The sequence below is a fragment of the Protopterus annectens genome, chromosome 4.part0, assembly GCF_019279795.1.
Source record: "Protopterus annectens isolate FY-2018-M chromosome 4.part0, PAN1.0, whole genome shotgun sequence".
In the NCBI taxonomy this organism is placed as follows: Eukaryota; Metazoa; Chordata; order Ceratodontiformes; family Protopteridae; genus Protopterus; species Protopterus annectens.
The window spans coordinates 289,817,418-289,837,718 of NC_056733.1; the positions used below are offsets into that span (position 1 = coordinate 289,817,418).

Below are 20,301 nucleotides of genomic sequence, written 5' to 3' on the forward strand. Positions count from 1 at the left end.
GTATCTATCCCATGTATTATTCTTGATGATTGGTTAATTAATGGATCAATTGGAAGGCTTTTGATGTATTTAAACTACTCCTTTCAGTGTGTTTATGTCTGATGAAGTGTCTTGAACAGATGTGATAGCACTTACTACTTGTCCCATTATTTGTTTTGTTAAAGTTGTTTTGTGCTCCGGTTCAGCTGTGTTTTCACCTCACTGTTGGATTACAAGTTATACAGTATCAGTTCTTTAAGGTGCTTCATTCTCAGACCTGGTTGTTTTCTATGTTATAAAATTAGCACGCAGTGATCAGAAAATCAGCTGGTGCTTTGTAGCTAGCTGAGCGTTACTTTTCAGTTTCACAACAGTGACAAAATGCTTTGATTATTGATGCTGTGTTCTGCATAGAGCAGTAGCACATCAGCAAGGTAGGACTGCAAAGGCATGGAATAGAATAAGACAGCTGGAAGGTACTGTATGCATCTCTTTCCAAACATTTAATACTTCAGACTTCGGTAACGGATGTATTTACTTTTGTCGTCATTTTCCAGTTATGCTGGCATATGTAGCCAAATACCTGTGGGAGGCAAGTTTTCCATGCGGGAAATATTACCCTTTGCACCCACTTGTTTTAATACATTGAATTGTGAGGTCATTGCAGCTTAGGGTGAAAACTGTTTCTCCCAAGTACATTGCCCCTTTAATTGAAGAGGAAGCTTTGAGCATGTGTACATTTTGAAATGTTTGTTCTCAATCCATTGTTCTTCCCTCCAAAGTCTCCTTACTTTTTTCCCTTATGTTAGTCAATCCGTTATTTATTTCTTCTTCTGCCTCAGTCACTCAGTCCTGTTACTTCAATAATTCTTTGAGCCGACATTCCTCTTGTTCTGACTCCTGTTTTTTGGATGTGGGCCCTGTGTAATTGGACATCAGTCTCAAAATTTTACTCTAGTTCTGCTGAACTTTGCACTGTTAATATGCTTTATTGTTTCAGTTTCTGCTCACAGTCTTATTTCTTTGTCCTGCACACACATCATTACTCTGTACTGCAGAGCTGTTTGTGTTATTTCAGTTGCTTCCCCTCCCTAATTTCTGCTCCGATTCCATTTCTGCATTCTCTGTTAAGTTCCACATTCTGACTTATGTGTCATATCAGTAGCCTGTTTCACTCTTTTTAAATTCAGACTCCCTGCCATCTGCTGATATTTCCTGTGTTACTCTGGTATGTACTGTGGGTTCCATTTGTTGTGTTTGGGTTGTATTCCTTGAAGTTTAATTAATCCTTTTTCTGATGTGTGTTTTTAAATTTGGCTTAGACATTACTACTACCATGCCTTTACTGCCCATTTCTGCATTGGGTGCTTATATCTTGAAATATGCTCTCATTTGCTGTTTCATAAACTTCTGTTCAGATTACTGTTTTTAGTGTATTTCACTTTGCTCCATTTGCATGGGTTCAATCAGCAGTGTCTGACTACCCTACCCGTACTCAAAGCTTACGTTGTTATTGCCTTTCCTGTTTTCGATACTTGTACCTTCAGCCCATGTACTAAGAATTTCTGTGCTTATTAAGCTGATTGCAGCTTTATTTTATTGCACTTTAAATGGATATATCTATTTGTCAGAGGACATTTACAGTGCAGACAGAAGCAGTGCCCTTTTCTATGTGCAACGTAAGCTGCAGTCATTTATTTTACATCCTTTCTCTATTATTAAAGCTGTCAACCATCATTTCCATTGGTATAAATAAATGAAGCACTATTTATGACTCTGGTGTCTTGAATTTGATTAGTAGCTTAGGCAGCTGCTGAAGTTGATATGGAAGTTGAAAGAAGGGACATGGCTTTGCCTGCTTGTGGAAGGTTGGCCAGACCTTGTAGAGTTGGTGGAGAGTGGGGCCGATCATGACAGCTGTATGGACAGTGAGGGAGGTGTTGCTGCCCAGGGCCAAATGTGGGGATGTGCCTAATGCCATGCATCCGTGCATGTCCAGCCACTGTAGGGTAGGTAGGGCTAGCCCATTCAAGCCTGCCCCTGTAAGCATCCGTGATGATTCTCAGACTTACTCGCCTCCTGTGTCAGCCCAGTTGGTGCCAGTATGGAGAGGCTGGTGATCCCAGCCTGGAGGAGTTAAACATCCTGGTAACACTGTTGACATGACCAGAACATTGAGGAGAGCTTGGGTTCAAGGACCCATTCTACCTCGGGGGAACCTGCATAGCCCAACCGAGTAGTAACCCACAAGGAGGCTATTGTACGCTGTTGACCACTGCTGATTGACACTGGTGCAGCTCTTTCATGTTTAAATAATCCCTTCTGTCTTAAATATGTATAATTTGCTAATCAGATTTATTTTTTCCCTTCAGATTGTTTTTCTGACATCACTCTGTCAAGACAAGGCTACCCTCGTATGGCCATTTCCGCCTGTTTTGGAGGAATTATCTTCAGTATCCTTTACATGCTTTCTTCATCTGCACAAATTGGATGCTCAGTTGTCGTTGAGGATGTATAAGGAACTAGTTACGTATGCTGTTTCTTTAATCCTGGGTTTTATAACTCAAGAACACATTGTGAGCTACTGCAGCACAGCATACTGCATGTTAGAAACACACAACAATTGGTAATCATTAATATTACTTTGGTAATAGATTTTAGTTGCCTTTGTAATAGAGGATTAACATGATTTCACCAATCAGGTATATTGAAGGGTTTTTATGTATATATTAAAAAAAAAAAAAAAAAAAGAAAGAAACTTCACAGTGTGGAGGGTGTGATGTTCACTTCCTGAATTATGTTGGGCACCTAGTTCATTAATAAAAGTCTAACTGTAAAATACGTGCTAGAAAATAATAAAATAGAAAATAGTAAGTGGTCCACAGCTGAGTTAAAAATGGTAGGTAGTCCACACCTGAGTTAAAGGATATGCCATTTTAACTCAACTGTGTACTACCTACCATTTTTAACACACCTCTGGACAACCTACTATTTTCTATTTTATTACTTTGTAGCACGCATTTTACAGTCCGATTTTTTTATTAATGAACTTAGATGCTTAACATAATTCAGTAAGTGAATATCACACCCTCCACACTGCAAAGTTTCTTCTTGGTTTATTTTTGACCCAGTACAGGAAGAATACTGTTTTTTTTTGAGACGTCGAGGGATACCAAGGATTTTTCTTTTTGCATGTACAGTATATATAAAAGACACAGGATTGTGAATGTTGCATTTGAACCTATTTACTCTGTGGTAACTGACTAGCAGCAAATGCTGTAATTTACTCACAGTTATATATTTCTAGAGCAAAATAGATCTGCCTCTGTAGCCAGTCTTGCAGTCAGATTTCTTGGTCATCATATCCCTTAACTCCATTACAGACATGCTGTTTGGGATTGGATTAGGGCTGATATGCCAGATGTCCTTGGGTCATACTGTGATTGAGGTAAGTAGTCTACTATGGATATTCTGTACAAAATGCATCTGTACCTGTTCTGCTAGGTACCACCACTGGAGTGACCTCATATGTTGTTAGTGGCCTCAGCAGGGCAGCTAGTATGCTTAGTGAAAATGTAAGAAACTAACTCTTGATATAAATGTACATTTTGGAAAAAAATATTTGCAGTATTCTTTAAGTAACATAAAAAGTCAGTAGGGAAAAGTTGGTTTGAAATGGACATGTTCTGTTTTCAGGAAACTAGAAGGAACATATGTATAATTAGTCATCATGTTGTAGGGAGCGACATAATTCATCAGCTGTGTTTGACAGTTCAAATACAGAGACAAACCACAGATGTTATTTTAATTAAACCAGGTTTGGTATAGCCCAATTTAAATTTAAAAGCATTACTGTTTCTCAATGTTTTGTAATTTGTTACATTAGGATTATTTCATACAACAGTAAAACTTTGGTTAGCAAATAGGTTCATAGCTAAGTACTAGGCTAGCTGCCTTTGTGGACCGTTTTAAGCCAAGCCAATTTCCTTTTTTGTGCTTGAAGTAACGTATCCTATTTGGGTATGGATTTGGCCTTATCCATCCCATGGTCGATAATTATATATTACCCTTAATGAGAATAACTGGGATCATGCCATAGACATTTTGAGGGGACCCATGCATAGGATAAACCATTTATGACCCACTTCTGTCCATTAGTAGTACAAGGGCAGTCCTGAGGTAAATTTTCTGTTTCCCATCCATGGAACTAAGTTGAGCTTGAATATGGACAGGGAGGGATGAACCTTATTTTATGTGACTGTGAAGTCTGTTCAACAGCAGCAGTGTCCTCTGCGAGCTATACCTGTCTTGCCAAAATTTCTGTTGATGTTGCAGAAGAGTGTTTAGATTCTTGGACTGAGTGTTTCTGATGTCATTTGACTTGTTGATGTGCAGTAAATCCATCAGTTATGGGTCGGAGGATGCCTTGTATGCCAGACATAGGTCACCTTTTAGCAGTCTGAAGGATACCAAGTATAGTGACAGAGCTTTGAGTCGGTCCATGTAGGACATTTTGCTTAGGACTTGTATCCTTTTAGTAAGGTATCTCTGAGGTTGTTCTAGTTGTTGCATGTGTCTGGAGAGATATGTGCCAAAGGAGGAATTGTATTCAGTGACTAGCCTAATGAGTCAAGGGGGACAATAACATCCCTAGATCTAGACACAACCCCTTTGTTTATAAGCTGTGCAATATAGAAGGACTTTCTTAAAACAATAGACACATGTTGTTCAAAAGTTAGGAAACTAAGTTAGGAAACTGTCCACACAGGTTCCCAAATCCCGAACAACTGGGTCGGCGGTTCCCAAATCCCAAACAACCGGGTCAGCTCTTAGGGGCATATTGTCAATATGGTAGTTTCCCTGGGGTGGATGACTTCCCAAATGATACAGTAATGCATTTTTGGCATTTAGTTTCTGTCCATGATTTTGGAACTAGTTAATTTGGGTAAACTTTCCTGCAGGATGGCTAGGTCATTTGGGGATTCAGTTAGTCAGCTAGTGCCCCTTTGTATTTGCTTTTACTTCAAAAAGTAGATGCCAAATAGGAAAGATCCCAGCACAGAACCATGGGGTACTCCACTGGTTACTGGTCTATTTGTGTAGGCAACTTCCCCTATTTTGATTATCTGCATCCTGTCTGTGAACCAGTTGTCAATCCAGCAGGTGACAGGGGTTTATTCCCATGTTATTTAGATTTTCTATTATGCCTGAGTGGGGGGGGGGGGTTGTGCCAAAGCTTTGGTCATGTCTAGGCATGTGGTGTGTACTAGTTTGCCTTCATTCATTGCTTTGGTTACCTTTTAAAAAAAAATCCAGCAGGTTGAGCAAGCATGACCTGCCCTTAACGAATGCAGACTGAGATGTGTTCAGTGTATGGAGGTTCCTTATGTCCTAATTGATTAATTCAGTGATAGGTCTTTCCATGGCTTTGCCTATGAGGCTGGTCAGTCTGTGATTGCTTGGGTCTGTGGTAGGTCCTTCCTAGGGTTACCACCTGTCCCACTTTGCGAGGGACAGTCCCTCTTTGGGCAGTTGCATCCAGACAAAAAATTGTAAAAATGGCAAATGTCCTGAGATTTTAGGAGAAAATGATTTCCTATATTTTATGTAATAGTTGCATAAAACAGTTATTCTGTATCTAAAATACCTAAATGTTATAAGAAACAGAATAAGCAACTAAAATGCTACAAGAATAAGCTTTTATTTCGGCAACAAAGGTAAGTTCTAATCTTTATACTGACCGTGGGTATGTGTCGGCCTGTAAAATCTGATGTTTGTACCCCAAATGTCCCACTTTGGCTATTTGAAAAGGTGGCAACCCTAGTCCTTCCTTGAGCAGGGGGAGTGACTGTAGCTATTCTCCATTTGCTTGGTACGAAACCTGTATGGAGGCTGAGACTCAACAGTGTTGTTAGGGGTGTGGCTTAGTCAGACTTGGTGCTATTTAAGATGCATCCAGAGATATTGTCAGGACCCATTGATGCAGTGATGCAGTATTTTTAGTTTTTGGTAGCACTTTTAGGATTTGGTCTTTTGTGATAGTTGGAGGCAAGCCAGTTTAAGGTATATTTTGAGGAATAGATAGGGGAAGGAAGTGTAAAGCTAGAGCTAAATTTAGCAGCTAGTAGGTTCACTTTATCTTCATCCTCAGTGTAGGTAACATCATTCTTGATCAGCTCAGCACATTGCTGAAGTGCTTTTGAGGTAACAAATATAAGTAAAAAATGTGCCTTGTGATTGGCTATGGCTTTGGTTTGGGTAGCCATTTTAGCCTCAGACTTGGCTTTAGTAGTGGATTTTGTTAAGCTCCTGAGTTGTTTGTTTATTTCAGTAACAAGGGCTTTAACATTCTGGGAAGTACTCTTCTTACTTTTGGTAAAACAAAGTTGACTTTGAGACCTATAGTGAACTCAAATGATTACATTTTGAGAGACTCGAAACAGTTTCTTATTGATTTATATGAAGGGACCAAGTTGTTACCTGATACTCTCCCATATATAATGGTTACTGTGGATGCCCAGTCATTATTCACTAATATTCCAAATGACACAGGAGTAGACAGTATCTATAAGTATCTGGTTAGACATTCTGACATTTTGATTAATAAGTTAGAACTTTTATGTCTCTTTTTGAAAATGATATTAGAAAATAATATCTTATTGTTTAATGGACAATTGTATTTGCAAAAAGAAGGCGTAGCTATGGGCACTTCTTGTGCCAATAGCTGCGCCAACTTAGTAATGGCTTCTTGGGAAGAGGAGAAGTTATTCACGTTGGATTTATTTAGGCACCTTAGAAGAATTATATTTATTTGAAAAAGAGGTCAACATACTTGCACCTTTTTTAAAATTTACCATGTGTGAGTCTACAGATAGTATATCTTTTTTAGATGTGTCCATACAACGTTTGGTAAATGGAAAGTTAAATACAGGAGTGTTTAGAAAGGAGTGCTACAAAAATTATTTACTGCATAGGAGCAGCATGCATCCAGGACACATATTTACCAACATTGTAAAAGGACAAGCCATTAGAGCTTCGAGGCTAAACCCATTACAAGATGATTTCGAGGCAGAACTGGTAAATTTGGAAGAAAGGTTAAAAGTAAGGAGTTATAGAAAGGAAGAAACCCAGGAAGGTTTTTCCTTCACACAAGAAGCCCGAATGGAAAAAGCCTGTCCTATTTTTTCTGATAAAGGTACAACTTTATATAAGGAGACCAGTAATGATACTAGTAAGATTTTTAGAGACCAATTAAAAGTTAGTTTATATTACACTCAAGATGTACATTTAATTAAAAATGTTATTTATAAACACTGGGACATACTGACTATTAGCCCAGAAATCAGGAATATAATAGGAGAACAACCTAGGTATATTTTCAAAAATAGAAAGAATTTAAATAGAATGTTGTGTTTCTCTCGTTCCATGCAAGAAAATGCATCATGTAAAAATTATGTTACGGCACCCTGTAACAAATGTAACTTTTGTCCTTATATTGTTAGTACAAGCATGTTTATACATCTTAACAGTGCACAGATTTTTCATTTTAAGGTGAAAGCTACATGTAATACAGAACATTTAGTTTACCTTGCTACTTGTGTAAAATGCAATGCATTTTACGTTGGAAAAACAGATAGGAAATTTAGAAACAGAATTAGAGAACACATTTATCAAATTAGAATCAAATCAGAGGTGAATGCATTATCTAAACATGTTTTACAGAAGGGAATAGAACACACTTTCAAATTCATGGTTATAGATATCAATGTACCCAATGAAAGGGGAGGGAATATTAGAAATGTAACATAATGTAAAGAAACCAGTTGGATTATCAAATTACAGGCTCATATATTCCCTGGTTTGAATGAAAAAATCCCCTTGAAGCCTGCATTGATAGGTAGGAATTCAAAAATAAAATGTAAGTAATTTTAAGTAGGTATATAATATTTAGTTTTTCATATTAAGATTTTAGACTTCACATACTGTTAGTGATAATCGTTCTTGCATTAACTGTATTTAAATACAAAGTGTTCTATTTGTGTTGAAAAAATGCATAGAATGAGTTGTATATGTGTTCATATATCTTTAAATGTTTTTAGTAAGGATTATTCTTAATTGATAATTAATTATTTTAATTAGTTTGTAAACTATATAACTATGTATGATGAAACTGCATTTTTTGATGGTTTGAAAAAGCTACTTAGCGAAAGCGCTAACCGTGCACAATAAATTCTATTTTTATTTTATTTTACATTGGTCTGAATAGACTTTTTTACATACTAGTTCTGCATCTAGTATTTGCTATTACTTTACTTTGGTCTGAATTGACAATTTGATTCGTATATGTTTTGAGTTAAAGAGACTACCCACTTGGTTTAATCCTGAATGGAACTCTTATATCTTTATATGACGTTTTATATATTTTAGTGATACTGTCTGAGGGTGTCTGCCCTTCATATTGACACTAGCTAAAGCTATTGCTACCATTCAGATATTCAAAGGTTGACTTATTTTAAAGCCGTAAAGTAATCTGTGTCCTTGGTTTGCAGATGTAGTTTGGCTGCTAGCAGCATGCATCATAGCTTGAGAAGGAAGCTGTTTGTGCTGGGAAGTTACCATCTACCCCACAAATTGTCTGGAAAATATTGACTGCGTGTGCACAAAATAATTCTGATCAAATTTCTGTTATTCCTGATAAGATTGCACTGGACTCTGAGGTTAGGAAAGTCCTAGTATTAGTTCTAATTTTAATGTGTAGATGCACAATGTAAAGTTCATTTGGGCGTGACAGGGCTTGGACATTGAAGGCAGCAGTAAACATTTACTGTATACCCTTAAGGCCAGTTGCCCTTTGTATGGTGACTGGTGGCAATGGTGGATTTCAGATGGTTTTAATGCTGGTTCCATTGTGCACAAATATCGATGGAAGGAGTGTGGGATTAAACATTAAAAATTGGACTTGTGTAGCCTGTAACACAGTTTTGGTCACTCAAACTTCTGATTACCTTTACAGTCACAAGGTGGACATGCAGCAGCATGTCTTGCAAAATTATTTCATTTTTATGTTGCAGTGTTTGCGAAACATGCTGAAGTGAGCTCTGTGGAGTCTGGAAAAATGCCAATCACAGCTAAGTAATACTAAACCAAAGGAATTGTATACTCTGGTTTGTCCATGGAGAGCTTGTTGCCAGCCTTTTATACAGCTGGAATGCAGTCAACTAAAACTGGAGAAGCCAGCGTGCAACATCCCAACTCATTCCATCTTGGATTGTCTCAGAACCCATTTAGAATTAGAGACTGGATCTGCAGATGTAATGCTTGGAGACTGATGCAGCTAAGAGAAATAATCAGCTTCAAGTGCACAGAAAGGAAGAAGAATAAGAAAAAGGGAAAATAACATGAGTAATGAGAGAGAGAGAGAGAGAGACAGTTTTGATACCAAGATCAGTACCAACTTTTTTTTTCTCAGTATAAAGTATATTAGAACTAAAATCGTGTCTCATTTCCCGTGCAAAAAAAAAAAAAAAATCAGTTTACCTTCATATTAGCGATCCCGATATGGGCGAAATGGCTTCCGCGAATACTGAAGTGCGAATGTCTCCAACGTCGAATTCCACATAACCGAATGGCAAAACCTCGCCCCTTTTTGACCCATGGTAGCACTGGTGTGGCATGGCCGGAAATGTTGAAATTCGACATTTTACAATTTTCGCACTTTGGTTTTCGCGGAAACAGTTCGATTAAGTGGCCAGTCAATCATGTGTGATCAATGATATGAAGGTAAACCTAAAAAAATCACCTTTCCTCTTGTTACCCACAAAATCTGCCATAGTAAAAGGGGTTCTTCTCTCTGTCAACCTGAATATGGCCTCTCTATCATTACTTGCACCTCAAAGAACACTACTTCCCTACAAAAATGGTGTCCAACTAAATCTATCACTTTATCACTAACTCTGCACTGTCTAACCCTTAACAAGGCAAAATGTCTCCCCATTAAGAAACATGTTGATCTTCTGTTAGGATCTTTACCCTTTAAATTACTAAACCTTGAAGCATTTACACCTTATTAAACTTCACAAAAAACTCTCTGTATAACCTAAGGTATTATTGACAAACAGTCCATATGGTAGCAACTCCCAGAACTTACCTCCACTGTAGTGAATCTGTTGCTGACTCATTTTGGCAGTGTCTTCCATTACACCTACAATAATGTACTGACTACCTGAAATTTGGAAGGGAACACAAAAATCTACTCCAATAAACAAGCCCAGTGCAACTGCTTCTCCAATGGCCATGTCACCTAATCCCTTTTACTTTTACTTTTTCTTCTCTCTGACCTTGCTTTAATCCTCCATTCTACCTTTCTGCTGACTTGCAAATTATGTTGTATATAATTAAAATGTTTGATTGTATCTTTACTCTTGTAACTTCTGAATTTATTTTATACATAATGTAAATGCGATTCTTTTTTTATTGAACCTTAGTAGTTTCATGCAATCTTTAGCCTCTCTTATATTAAATTCTAACGTGTTGATTTGTCTTAATTTCTGTACTTATCCTAGTAACATTCTACATTTTTTGGATAATCCGTGAACTGTTTTCACCGACTGTGTCTGAAATTGGTCACTTTTGATCACTAAACTGCCCCAGTAAACAAGTATAGCTAAAATAAAGTAAGAGGGGGGTGACCTTTATAGTTTTATTCACACATTTGAATGGCTGTATAATCAACATCAAAATAACCAGGTGAAATGAGTGAGTTTTTTGACTCCTGCTTTTATAGTAAGGCTTTATCTTATCAAAATTGAATGATGTGGATGCTTTGGACTGTATGAAAGGGTAAAGTGTTGGAATATGTCATCTTAAAACTGCAGAATTACCAGATTATCACAAGTATGTCTACCTTATCCTGATACAGAATAGAGAAACCATTACTAAGAGGAGTGTTGTACAAATAAAAATGAAAGTTATGTACTCACCATAATGATAGATTCATGTTGTCTTTCTTCATCTAGTTCAACCTGGGTGTTATCAGATCTGACCTGTCCTGAGACCAGCCATATCCCAAATACTTCAGCTCACCAAGCTGCAACTCCTCTACCCATAATACCTCCCTCAGTTAAGAATACCTCAGATTGAGTTTGCCCCTCTGCCTAAATTTACAAGACCCCATTCTAAAAGGAAAGACACCAAGGACCCCAACAAAAAAGGCAAATAACCTCCCTGACTTGGTCATCTTATGATAAAAGACTTGCCACAAACACAGGTGGGGGCAGGAGGTGGGGGAGTATATAACTTTCATGACCGATTTTGTCTTTTCTGTTTGGATTCAGCTTGAGGGACAGAGTTCCCAACCATGTAACACCCACTGGAGGTTCTGTGGAAGGATATAACACAGTACAGTGAAACCAAAGAAGGCCCTAGACCTTGACTGAATGTTCACCTTGTAGTGGGTCACAAAAGTGTGAGGACCTACCCAAGTAGCAGCTGCAGACATATCATACAAAGAATCTCTAGAGAAAAAAGCCATGGAAGTGGCCACAGCTTTTTTAGAATGTCCTTTTGGTTTGTGATGCAAGGAGTTTCCTTTCGACAGTATGCAAAAGCAATGCAATCTGACAGTCACTTGGATAGTGTAACTTTAGCCACAGGTTTTCCAAGTCGAGACTTTGAAGAAGAAACAACTCGTTAGACTTCCTGAATGATTTTGTCCTGTCTAAATAGAATCTTAATTGTCTTATACACATCAAGGTAATGTAACGATTTTTTATCTTTGTTGGGGAAACAGGGGAAAAATACAGGAAGGTGAATGGCTTGATTGAAATTATTCTCCGAAGCTACCTTGGGATGAAAAAAAGGGTCCATGCTGAGGGACACCTAGATAAAAGCTTCAAATCAATGGCAGCAGAGGATTCAAAAGGAGGAACCGCAAGCACCTGCAACAAGAAGGACAAATCCCACAGAGGAACAGGATCCCAAACAGGAAGGCACAGCAAAAAAGTATCCTTAAGGAAGGCTTTTGAAGTCTTCATAGCAGCTAGAGGCACATTATCCCTACCAATGTGGAAATTGGAACTAGCTGAATGTTCCACTTTAATTGTAGTATAACTGGAACCTGAGTTAAATAAATCCACGATAAAGTCAAGAACCATCTTCAAAGGGACTGAAAAATTATCAAAACCTCAAGAATTACCTCAAATAACAAAATGCTTCCACTTGCTGCCATACACCTTCCGTGTAGACATCTTTTGGGGGGAGGACAAGATATATGTATATATATATATTTACATACATACATAACACACACACACACCACACTGCCTGAAAGCTTGGGATTTCCAGCCATCAGGGGAATTGGAGACCCGCTATGGTTAACTTGAGTGTTTGGAGCTTGGACAGGTCCAGACCGTTTGGTAACAGATAAGATCTAGAAAGGGATCCAACACCCAAGGAGGGTACATTAGAACAGGCCAAAAAAAAAGAACCAAACCTGATGAGGCCAAAAGGGGGTGATGAGGATTACAGTCACTCTGCAGCAGGCTTCCTTCTGAAGACATTTTATTATAAATGGGGTGAGAGGAAGTATGTACAAGATATTCAGGTGCCAAGTATACAGGAGAGCATCCCTGGGTTACTGCCCTTTGTGGTGGGACTAGGGAGTAATAGCTGCTGTACTTGGTGCTGCACAGGGATGCAGACAGGTTGCAACAATTAGTGTCTCAGTGCCAAAAAATCCAAGCAACAACTGTCTGATTCAGGGACCACTTATGAGGAAGGAGAATGTTCCTGCTTAAACTGTCTGCCAAAATATTGGACTTCCCCAGATCGGAAATTGATGAGATGAAATCGCTCACTGCCAGTTCCTCAAGGCCTCTTGACAAAGAGGGTAACACAGAGTGCCCTCTTGTTTGTCCAGATACAGATGACCAACATGTTGTCTGTCTGGACTGAGAACACACCCTTGGGGAGAAAATCCTGAAAAACCTGCAATGCGAGGAGGACCTTGATGACCTCGGATGTGAGGTCAGTGGTAGAAGCAGGCTGACTGTAACCGGCATTGATGTGAAGATTGGCCATGAAAGAGGACCAGGTCCCTTTAGCTATCCTCCTTTCAAAGTGCACCCCCCCCCACATAAGAAGGGACACATCCGTCATGACCATGCCAGTAGGAGGGGACATACAGTTTCCCATTGGACACCAAGGGAGACTCCAGCTACCACCTGACCTGATCTAGACCTACATTTGTCAGAATTATGAGAAACTTCATTGGAAGCATTAAGTAAGACCATTCCACTGCCAGACTCTACTGCAGAGCCTTTATGTGGCACCTTGCTAGAAGAACCAAACTGATGGAGGCCACCATGTGCCCCAACAGTTTCAGAAGAGAAGCTAGAGGCTTTTTGTAAGAAAACAGAGGTCATTGTCACACTGTACTCATCCCTCAATAGACCCATTATAGAGTACAATGCCCCGTTTGGTATGTACCTCACAAGACATCTGCAACAACTGGAAAGGCCACAGAAATATCTCACTAAAACAATCACAGGCCTAAACCAGATGCCCGATGCTGACCGTCTAAAGAAACTCCAGCTATACTCTATCACATATCGCCTACTCAGAGACAATCTCTGCTTAACATACAAGGCAATGTCAAACCCAGAGCTGTTGGACATGCTACACTTAAATAAATCCCAATCCCTCACAGCCATACACTCCAGGGATCTAAACCTGGTCATCACAATAAACAAAACATGCTGGAGGGATAGGTTCCTGACCCAAAGACTCCCCATACTCTGGAATAGACTGCCCATACATGTCAAGCTGAGCGCCTCTTTGGCCCTCTTCAGAAGGAACCTTGACGATTGGATGGGAGATAGGAAATTAACCCCAGGGATCACGTCAGTCGCCCTACTAGACAGGGGACCAGGGAAGTAAATATTCTGGGAAGAAATAGCCAGGGAATTGTTATGGCTAGGCTTGTATAGGCCCTAGGGACGATAGCCTAGAACCAACCTATGAACCTGTGAGACTGCCTGGGATCGAAGGCTCAAAACTCTGGATGCTGGAAGTTTTGCAATCTGAGCGAAAGTATCCAAGTGGCAACCTATAAATTCAAGTGTCTGGAAAGGATGGAGACTTCATTTCTGGTAATTGACCATGATCCCCAAGGAACTGCACAACTGGAGTAAGGTGTCTCTCCCCTGACTAAGGATGATCTCATGGGGGTGAAGAGGAGCCAGTAGTCCAGCTAGTTAAAGCCCTGAAGCCCCTACAGCCTGAGCCAGGCTGCTAAGACTGCTGTGCACTTGGTGAACACCAGAGGCAGTAGTGAGACTGAATGAGTACTCTGAACTGATAATGATTGGCTCCCAGCCAAAAGCACAGAAACTTCCTGGACTGTCTCTCTATTTTTATATGATGGTAAGCATCCGTGAGGTCAGTTAACCACACCCAATATTTCTTCTTCATCAGAGGAAATATGGGACTGCACCATGATTATCTGGAACTTGGTCTGTTATACAAAAGAGTTGAGCTTGCTCAAATCCAAAATTCACCTGAGGTCCTTGTTCTTTCTTGAAAGCATAAAGAACCTTGAGTAGGCCCCAGATCCTTATTGGTCTGGTTGGACCTCTTGTATGACCTGATTTGCTAGCAGCTTCTGAATCTCGATGGCTGCTTCCTATCTCTGACAGTGTGGAACATCCGGGGACATGTAGGATTTAAAGGACCACTATGTACTACTACACTTGTTTTCTCATTTCTGGAGTGTCTTTTCTCTCCATCTTTTGAATGTAGTATTGTAGCACATCCATTCTGCTAGGGTAAATCATGATTTTTGACAGTTTTTTTCATTACCCGTTCTTACAGCTCCGGTACTGTGAGCCATCTTTAAGCATAACAGGGTCTCACAGAGCTGTAGAGAATCCATGGGCTCTCTTAACTTTTTGCTAATAATGCCCTTTGCTCTTTTCGCCTTTTCCTCATCTGCTGCCCAAGGACCACCTATAAACCTCCTTCCCCAGTCCTTTTGCCCAAGGAACGCCCCCAACCATTACCTATGCATGAGCTGTTTTCATATCTGCTTCTGCTGCCAATAAAAAGCGATGCTGACAAACAGTGGAACTACTCTATTCAGTCTAGGTGCTGGACGAAGTTTTGTGAAGGATTGCTAACATACCCCTTTTTTTTTTTTTGTATGGATTGTTTTCTTTTGCTACAGGTACGTGCATCACATTTTCTTTGGGTTAACACGTTTCCTGATAACGTGTGTGATGATAATGTGCTGTGATTGTTTTTGTTTTTTTTTTTTTTTTTGATCTGTAATGCAATTGATTGCACTTGGCCATTACAGCAACCATCGCATAATAACATGCTGAATCTCTAGCTGCATTGTGTTTCCTTACAGCCTACATCCCACTTATTCAGAACTTCACCCTATAACACACAAACTGGAAGAGTGCCTCAAAGTCCATAGTCATTTGCCAGCAAATCATGCATTTTATGAGGACAGACCCAAGTTATCAGGCAGAAATCTGGTCATCCTGTGAAAATCTGTGCTGTGGAGAGCTATGCCAGCAGCGTTTTTATTTTCTTACTGGTAATGCCATGGACCTTGCACTCCAAGAAACCTAATGGCTGCCATTATTTTACACTGGCTAAGAAACACTTTTGTTGTTTATCGAGCGTAAAACAACAAATCAAGAAATTTAAGACAGAATCATTTGCTGTGTGTGTGTGTGTGTCTCTCTGAGTGTGTGACTATATGCTTGCGTGAAAGTGCTAGTGATATCGAGAAAGCAGTTGTTTTACACTTGTTAAACAGAGGTTTTGCTGTTTACGGAGTGTAAAAGTAAAATAGTTTAAAAAAGAAAGTTAAGTATGTACGTGTATGTTTGTGTATGCTTTGGAAGAGTTAAGAGCAAATCAGTCTGTGGCAGAAACAGTAGCAGTGCAAAGGGTTTCGCATTCTGTGTGACTTTTTAGCTGACAATATCATAAATAGCTTTAAGTAAACGGTGTTATACCTCTTTACCTCTTGAAGCAAGAAATCCAGACAAATCCTTTAATAATGTGCTCAAAATACAAGACAAAATTTAAATGCTATTCGTATAAACTTAGTAAGTTGTTATAATAACGGGATTTCAGTAGGCATGCATTTTTGGAAGGATATGAAGTCTGAAGCTCAAATGTATTCCGTACTTAGTGACTTCAGTCCTCAGTCACTTTCCAGAAAACCACAAAATAAATGAGGAACAGACCAATAAATTAAAAGAAAAAATCTGGACATCATACCTGTCAACTAGTTAGAGCAAGAAATGTGGACAATGCATACCTCTCAACCTCTTAGTGCAATAAATCTGGAGAAAAGCCCAACAAAATGGGGGGGGGGTGCAAAGGCCCCAAATTAATATTGCTCTTTTAAACTTAGAAAGTTGCTAGAGTAACAGGGTTTGTGCCAGCATGCATTTAAGGATTTCAGGATTTTCTGATGGATTTGAAGTCTGATACTCAAACGTATGTCATTATTTAGTGCTTAAATTCTCAGATCGTCCCAGTGATTTGCCATAAAACCACAAGTTTTTTGAAGAACAGACCAAAGATATGAGCCAAATATTTGGACATTCAGCAAATATCTGGACAGTTGAGAGCTATGGGAGTAGGACAAAGACCCCAAAATAGTCACAATTTCTAAGTATTGCTGTTACAGACTGATAAGATAACGGTATGCGTGAGCATGACATTTTCTCAGGGCAATGAAGTATGTAATTCAAATGCATGTCATGATTTTCCGACTTCAGTATTTACTGGTTTATCACTAATTTGCCAGAAAACCACAATTTTATGAAAAGTGGGTAAAAAATATAAGGCTAAAAAATTGTATCATCAGTGATGGTAATATGCTACTCAATGGTAGGCTCATACCAACCTGTGACACAGAGTCTGAAAGCTCCATAGTCTCTCTCTCCATATAATCAAGGGCATCCTATCTGTGAGACATCTGGCAATCCAGCATGTAACATAGGGGTGTATGTCTAATTTTATGACTTTGTTTACAATGCCCAGATGGGTTATTGTATTAAATACCTTGGCCAGGTCAAGGTAGGCAGTATGCACCATTATGCCATTGCCTTTCTGACCTTTGTGATGAAGCCTTGCAGATTAAGTAGTTGTGATTTTTCCTCAACAAAACCTAACTGGGATAGATCCATCTAATGTGTTTTCCACTTGTGCTATCTGTAAGGGTCTTCGGACCTTAAACTTGCTATTTCTCAACATTGTGGCCCCACTGGCTGTTGCCCACAACACCCTCCCAGGCAACTGACACATTCTTTCTACATATGCTGGAAAAGAGACAACCAAAAAGAGTCTGCATTTAGGCAGATCAGGAGTTTTTTTTTTTTTTTTTCTTTCTTTCTTTCAATATGGCCCAAACCCCATAGTGCATGGCCAGTAACACACTGAGAATTCAGCATACAGTGGCAAACAGTGATGGTAGGTCACTTATTAACTCACTTTACATAACTTCTCAGGACAGCTCTGCCCCCCTTGAAACCACTGCACTCATGGGCAATTTCATAACCCACCATAGATCTAATCATGGGATACTGATACCCCAGTCATGCACTTCCATCATCCCCTAAGGAGCTGCAAGCTTGCAGTGCCATGTCACTCCTCTCCTGATCCACAAGTGGCTAATCAAACTCTGGTAGCTGATTGCCTCTGAGGCAATGGCTCCAACTGCCTGCAGACTCTGAAACATTTTATTTTCTTTTTTTACTTTTTTTCCCACTGGCAGAGGAGTCCAAGTCTTTAGGATGGAATGGAAAGCTATTCTGACTGCTTTCCTTTTTTAGATGGTATTCATGAGTCGTAGCAGCTCATTCCAAGATGCTGGTTACCACAAGTACTATTTTTTGTCAACTATGTATTCCTGTCTTTCATTGGCCAAAAATAGCCTCTGATAGCTTTCTGCTGGGTATGCTTCCTCTCACAATATTGTTTTTTTTTTTTTTTAATCTTTATTCTGAACTGTCTTTTGGGAACTCTTGCTGAGTAACAGATGTTTACAGGTGATGTACAAGTACATTGGAGTAATCCCCTTTGAATCCTTGTTCCTGGAATAATAATCTGTCCTTTATCATGACTAAACTGCAGAGTGGTTTGCCACCGTTTCTTGGTCGCTGTAATGTAATTGATTAGTGTAGACTGTATCTTATACATTTGTAAGCACTTCATCTATGAATGTGGGATACTGTCAAATGCTTTTTTGTAGTCTTATCTTTGCCATACTTAGATTCTTCCCCTTTTTGCAGTTCTCCATTTTGACTTTAACATCAAATGATCCTTTCTTCCATACAACTTTCTTTTATTACCTTTTTTGTTCTATTGCCACAATTGAGTTTTCTTCTAAATGACTGTAAACTAGGTTGGCATCATTTCCATTGTATAATTTAGATGTCGTCTGAAGGCAAGTTATTGAGGTATAGTTTTTAGGATAACTTGCAGGTTCACTCTTTAGTATTGTTTTTCCTGTTAGCCAGGCTGATGTGTGTTCGGTGTGTGCATATAGATAGTTCTTACTCGGGGCTAAAATCTTCATGTAAAGATGTTAATACTTTTAACTAGAAGTTAGGTACTGCATCTGGGCCTGGGGTTTTCCAGTTAGGAGCTTTTCTTAACTTTGTTTTAATCTCTCTGGCTGTTACTTCATCCCACTGCATATCCTATACATCTATTCTTTGACTTCTTTTATTCTGTCTTGTAGCGCACTCACTATGTTCTGTTGGGTTTTAGCAGTCACAATTTTATTATGCACTCTTCAAGCATAGTACCACTGTTTCTAACCTTACTGGAATGACTGTATGCCTGAGGCAAACCATTTAAACTTAAGTGACCATGGCCAGGATGATTGTGGACTTTAAAATTAAAGGACTGAAGTGTTTAAGCCCATTGCTTTAGTTTTATATTGCTGTCTTTCTGCCTATAAAACCCATTGTAAAGGAGTGTTGCCCGTTACCAGGAGAAGCTCTCTTTAAAACAAGTAATATTTCACGGAGGTAACAGCCCATTTAATTGCAAGGCACTCTTTTTCAATCACTCAATATCTTTTCTCAGTATTGCTGGGCTTTCTGCTAAGGTAATTTGTGGGATGTTCCTCCCCTTCAACCATTTGAGCTAATACACTTTGGAGATGTCATTATGCATGAGGATCCATTTGCTGAAGTCATAGATCATCAGTGTAGTAGGTAAGTTACTGTAGCTGTAAAATTAGCTAGGTGCAAGGAATTCAAAATGTTTTGGACATTTGGGAGATGATTTTCTCAGTGTTCGGAGAATGCTATGACATCATGTAGGTAGGCTGCAGCATATCTGGTGTGGGATATTAGAGTCTTGTCCATCAGCTACTGCAATGTCATAGATACTTCATGTAGACCAAAAGGCAAGACACTAGCAGAAGAAGCCATCATGTGTAGAATATACTGTTGTTTCCGTTGCTTCTGAGGCTAATAGAATTTGCTGCTAAACTTTGGTTAGCTGCAAAGGGGATAGAAACCTAGTCTGACCAAACGTTTTAAATAGTTCATCCATTTGGGCATATTAAACCAATTAATGTTTGATACATTGTTCAGATTTTTAAATTCACTGCATAGTCTTATAGAGCCGTCAGATTACAGAACCAGTACTGCTGGATTCACTCAGTATGGGTTTCTTCTGTTATCCCAGCTTTTATCATTTTCTGTATTTCTTCCCTACCTGCTTGTTGTTGAGATTATGCAACCCTATATATATATATGTATATATATATATATATATATATATGTGTGTGTGTGTGTGTGTGTGTATATATATATATATATATATGTGTGTGTATATATCAAATTTATTTTTTCATCAGGCATAGTTTTTGTGTTGTGCTCTATTAAACTGGTCTCTTGGCAATTCTGAAAATATGTCCTTATTCACTTCTTTGTTCTGAGACACTGATAATGTCTCCCTGTTTTGACTTCTGGACGTGCTTAAACTCCACAAATGTGAAGTTTCTTTACAACATTTAGAATAGCTATGTGGTATAACTAATCTGATTTCCTTTTTCTTAGCTGTCTCTAGTAATTCACATCATTTATTTTCTCTACAGTTCCAGAATGTACTTCTTGCTTAACAAGGACCTTATTTTCATATGGGCGGGGCATAAGCATGTACTTTTTCTCTTGGTTTGAATCCTCTCAGATAAGAATTTGTTACATGCTCAGTAATTTGCCTCTTGTGCCCACTTCGTGTGTTCTCTTACTGTAGGTGATATAGTTCTCAACCTGTTGGTGT

General features: G+C 39.0%; 1 protein-coding gene across 1 annotated transcript in view; it reads left to right on the top strand.

Annotated features, from left to right (window-relative positions):
• SLC8B1 (solute carrier family 8 member B1) overlaps window positions 1–20,301 on the top strand; it is a 1,008,250-nt gene that overhangs the window by 888,394 nt on the left and 99,555 nt on the right. The window contains exons 14-15 of the mRNA XM_044068272.1: window positions 2,352–2,432; window positions 3,363–3,427. Coding sequence (XP_043924207.1) covers window positions 2,352–2,432; window positions 3,363–3,427 — 146 coding nt within the window. The remainder of the gene's footprint in view (window positions 1–2,351; window positions 2,433–3,362; window positions 3,428–20,301) is intronic.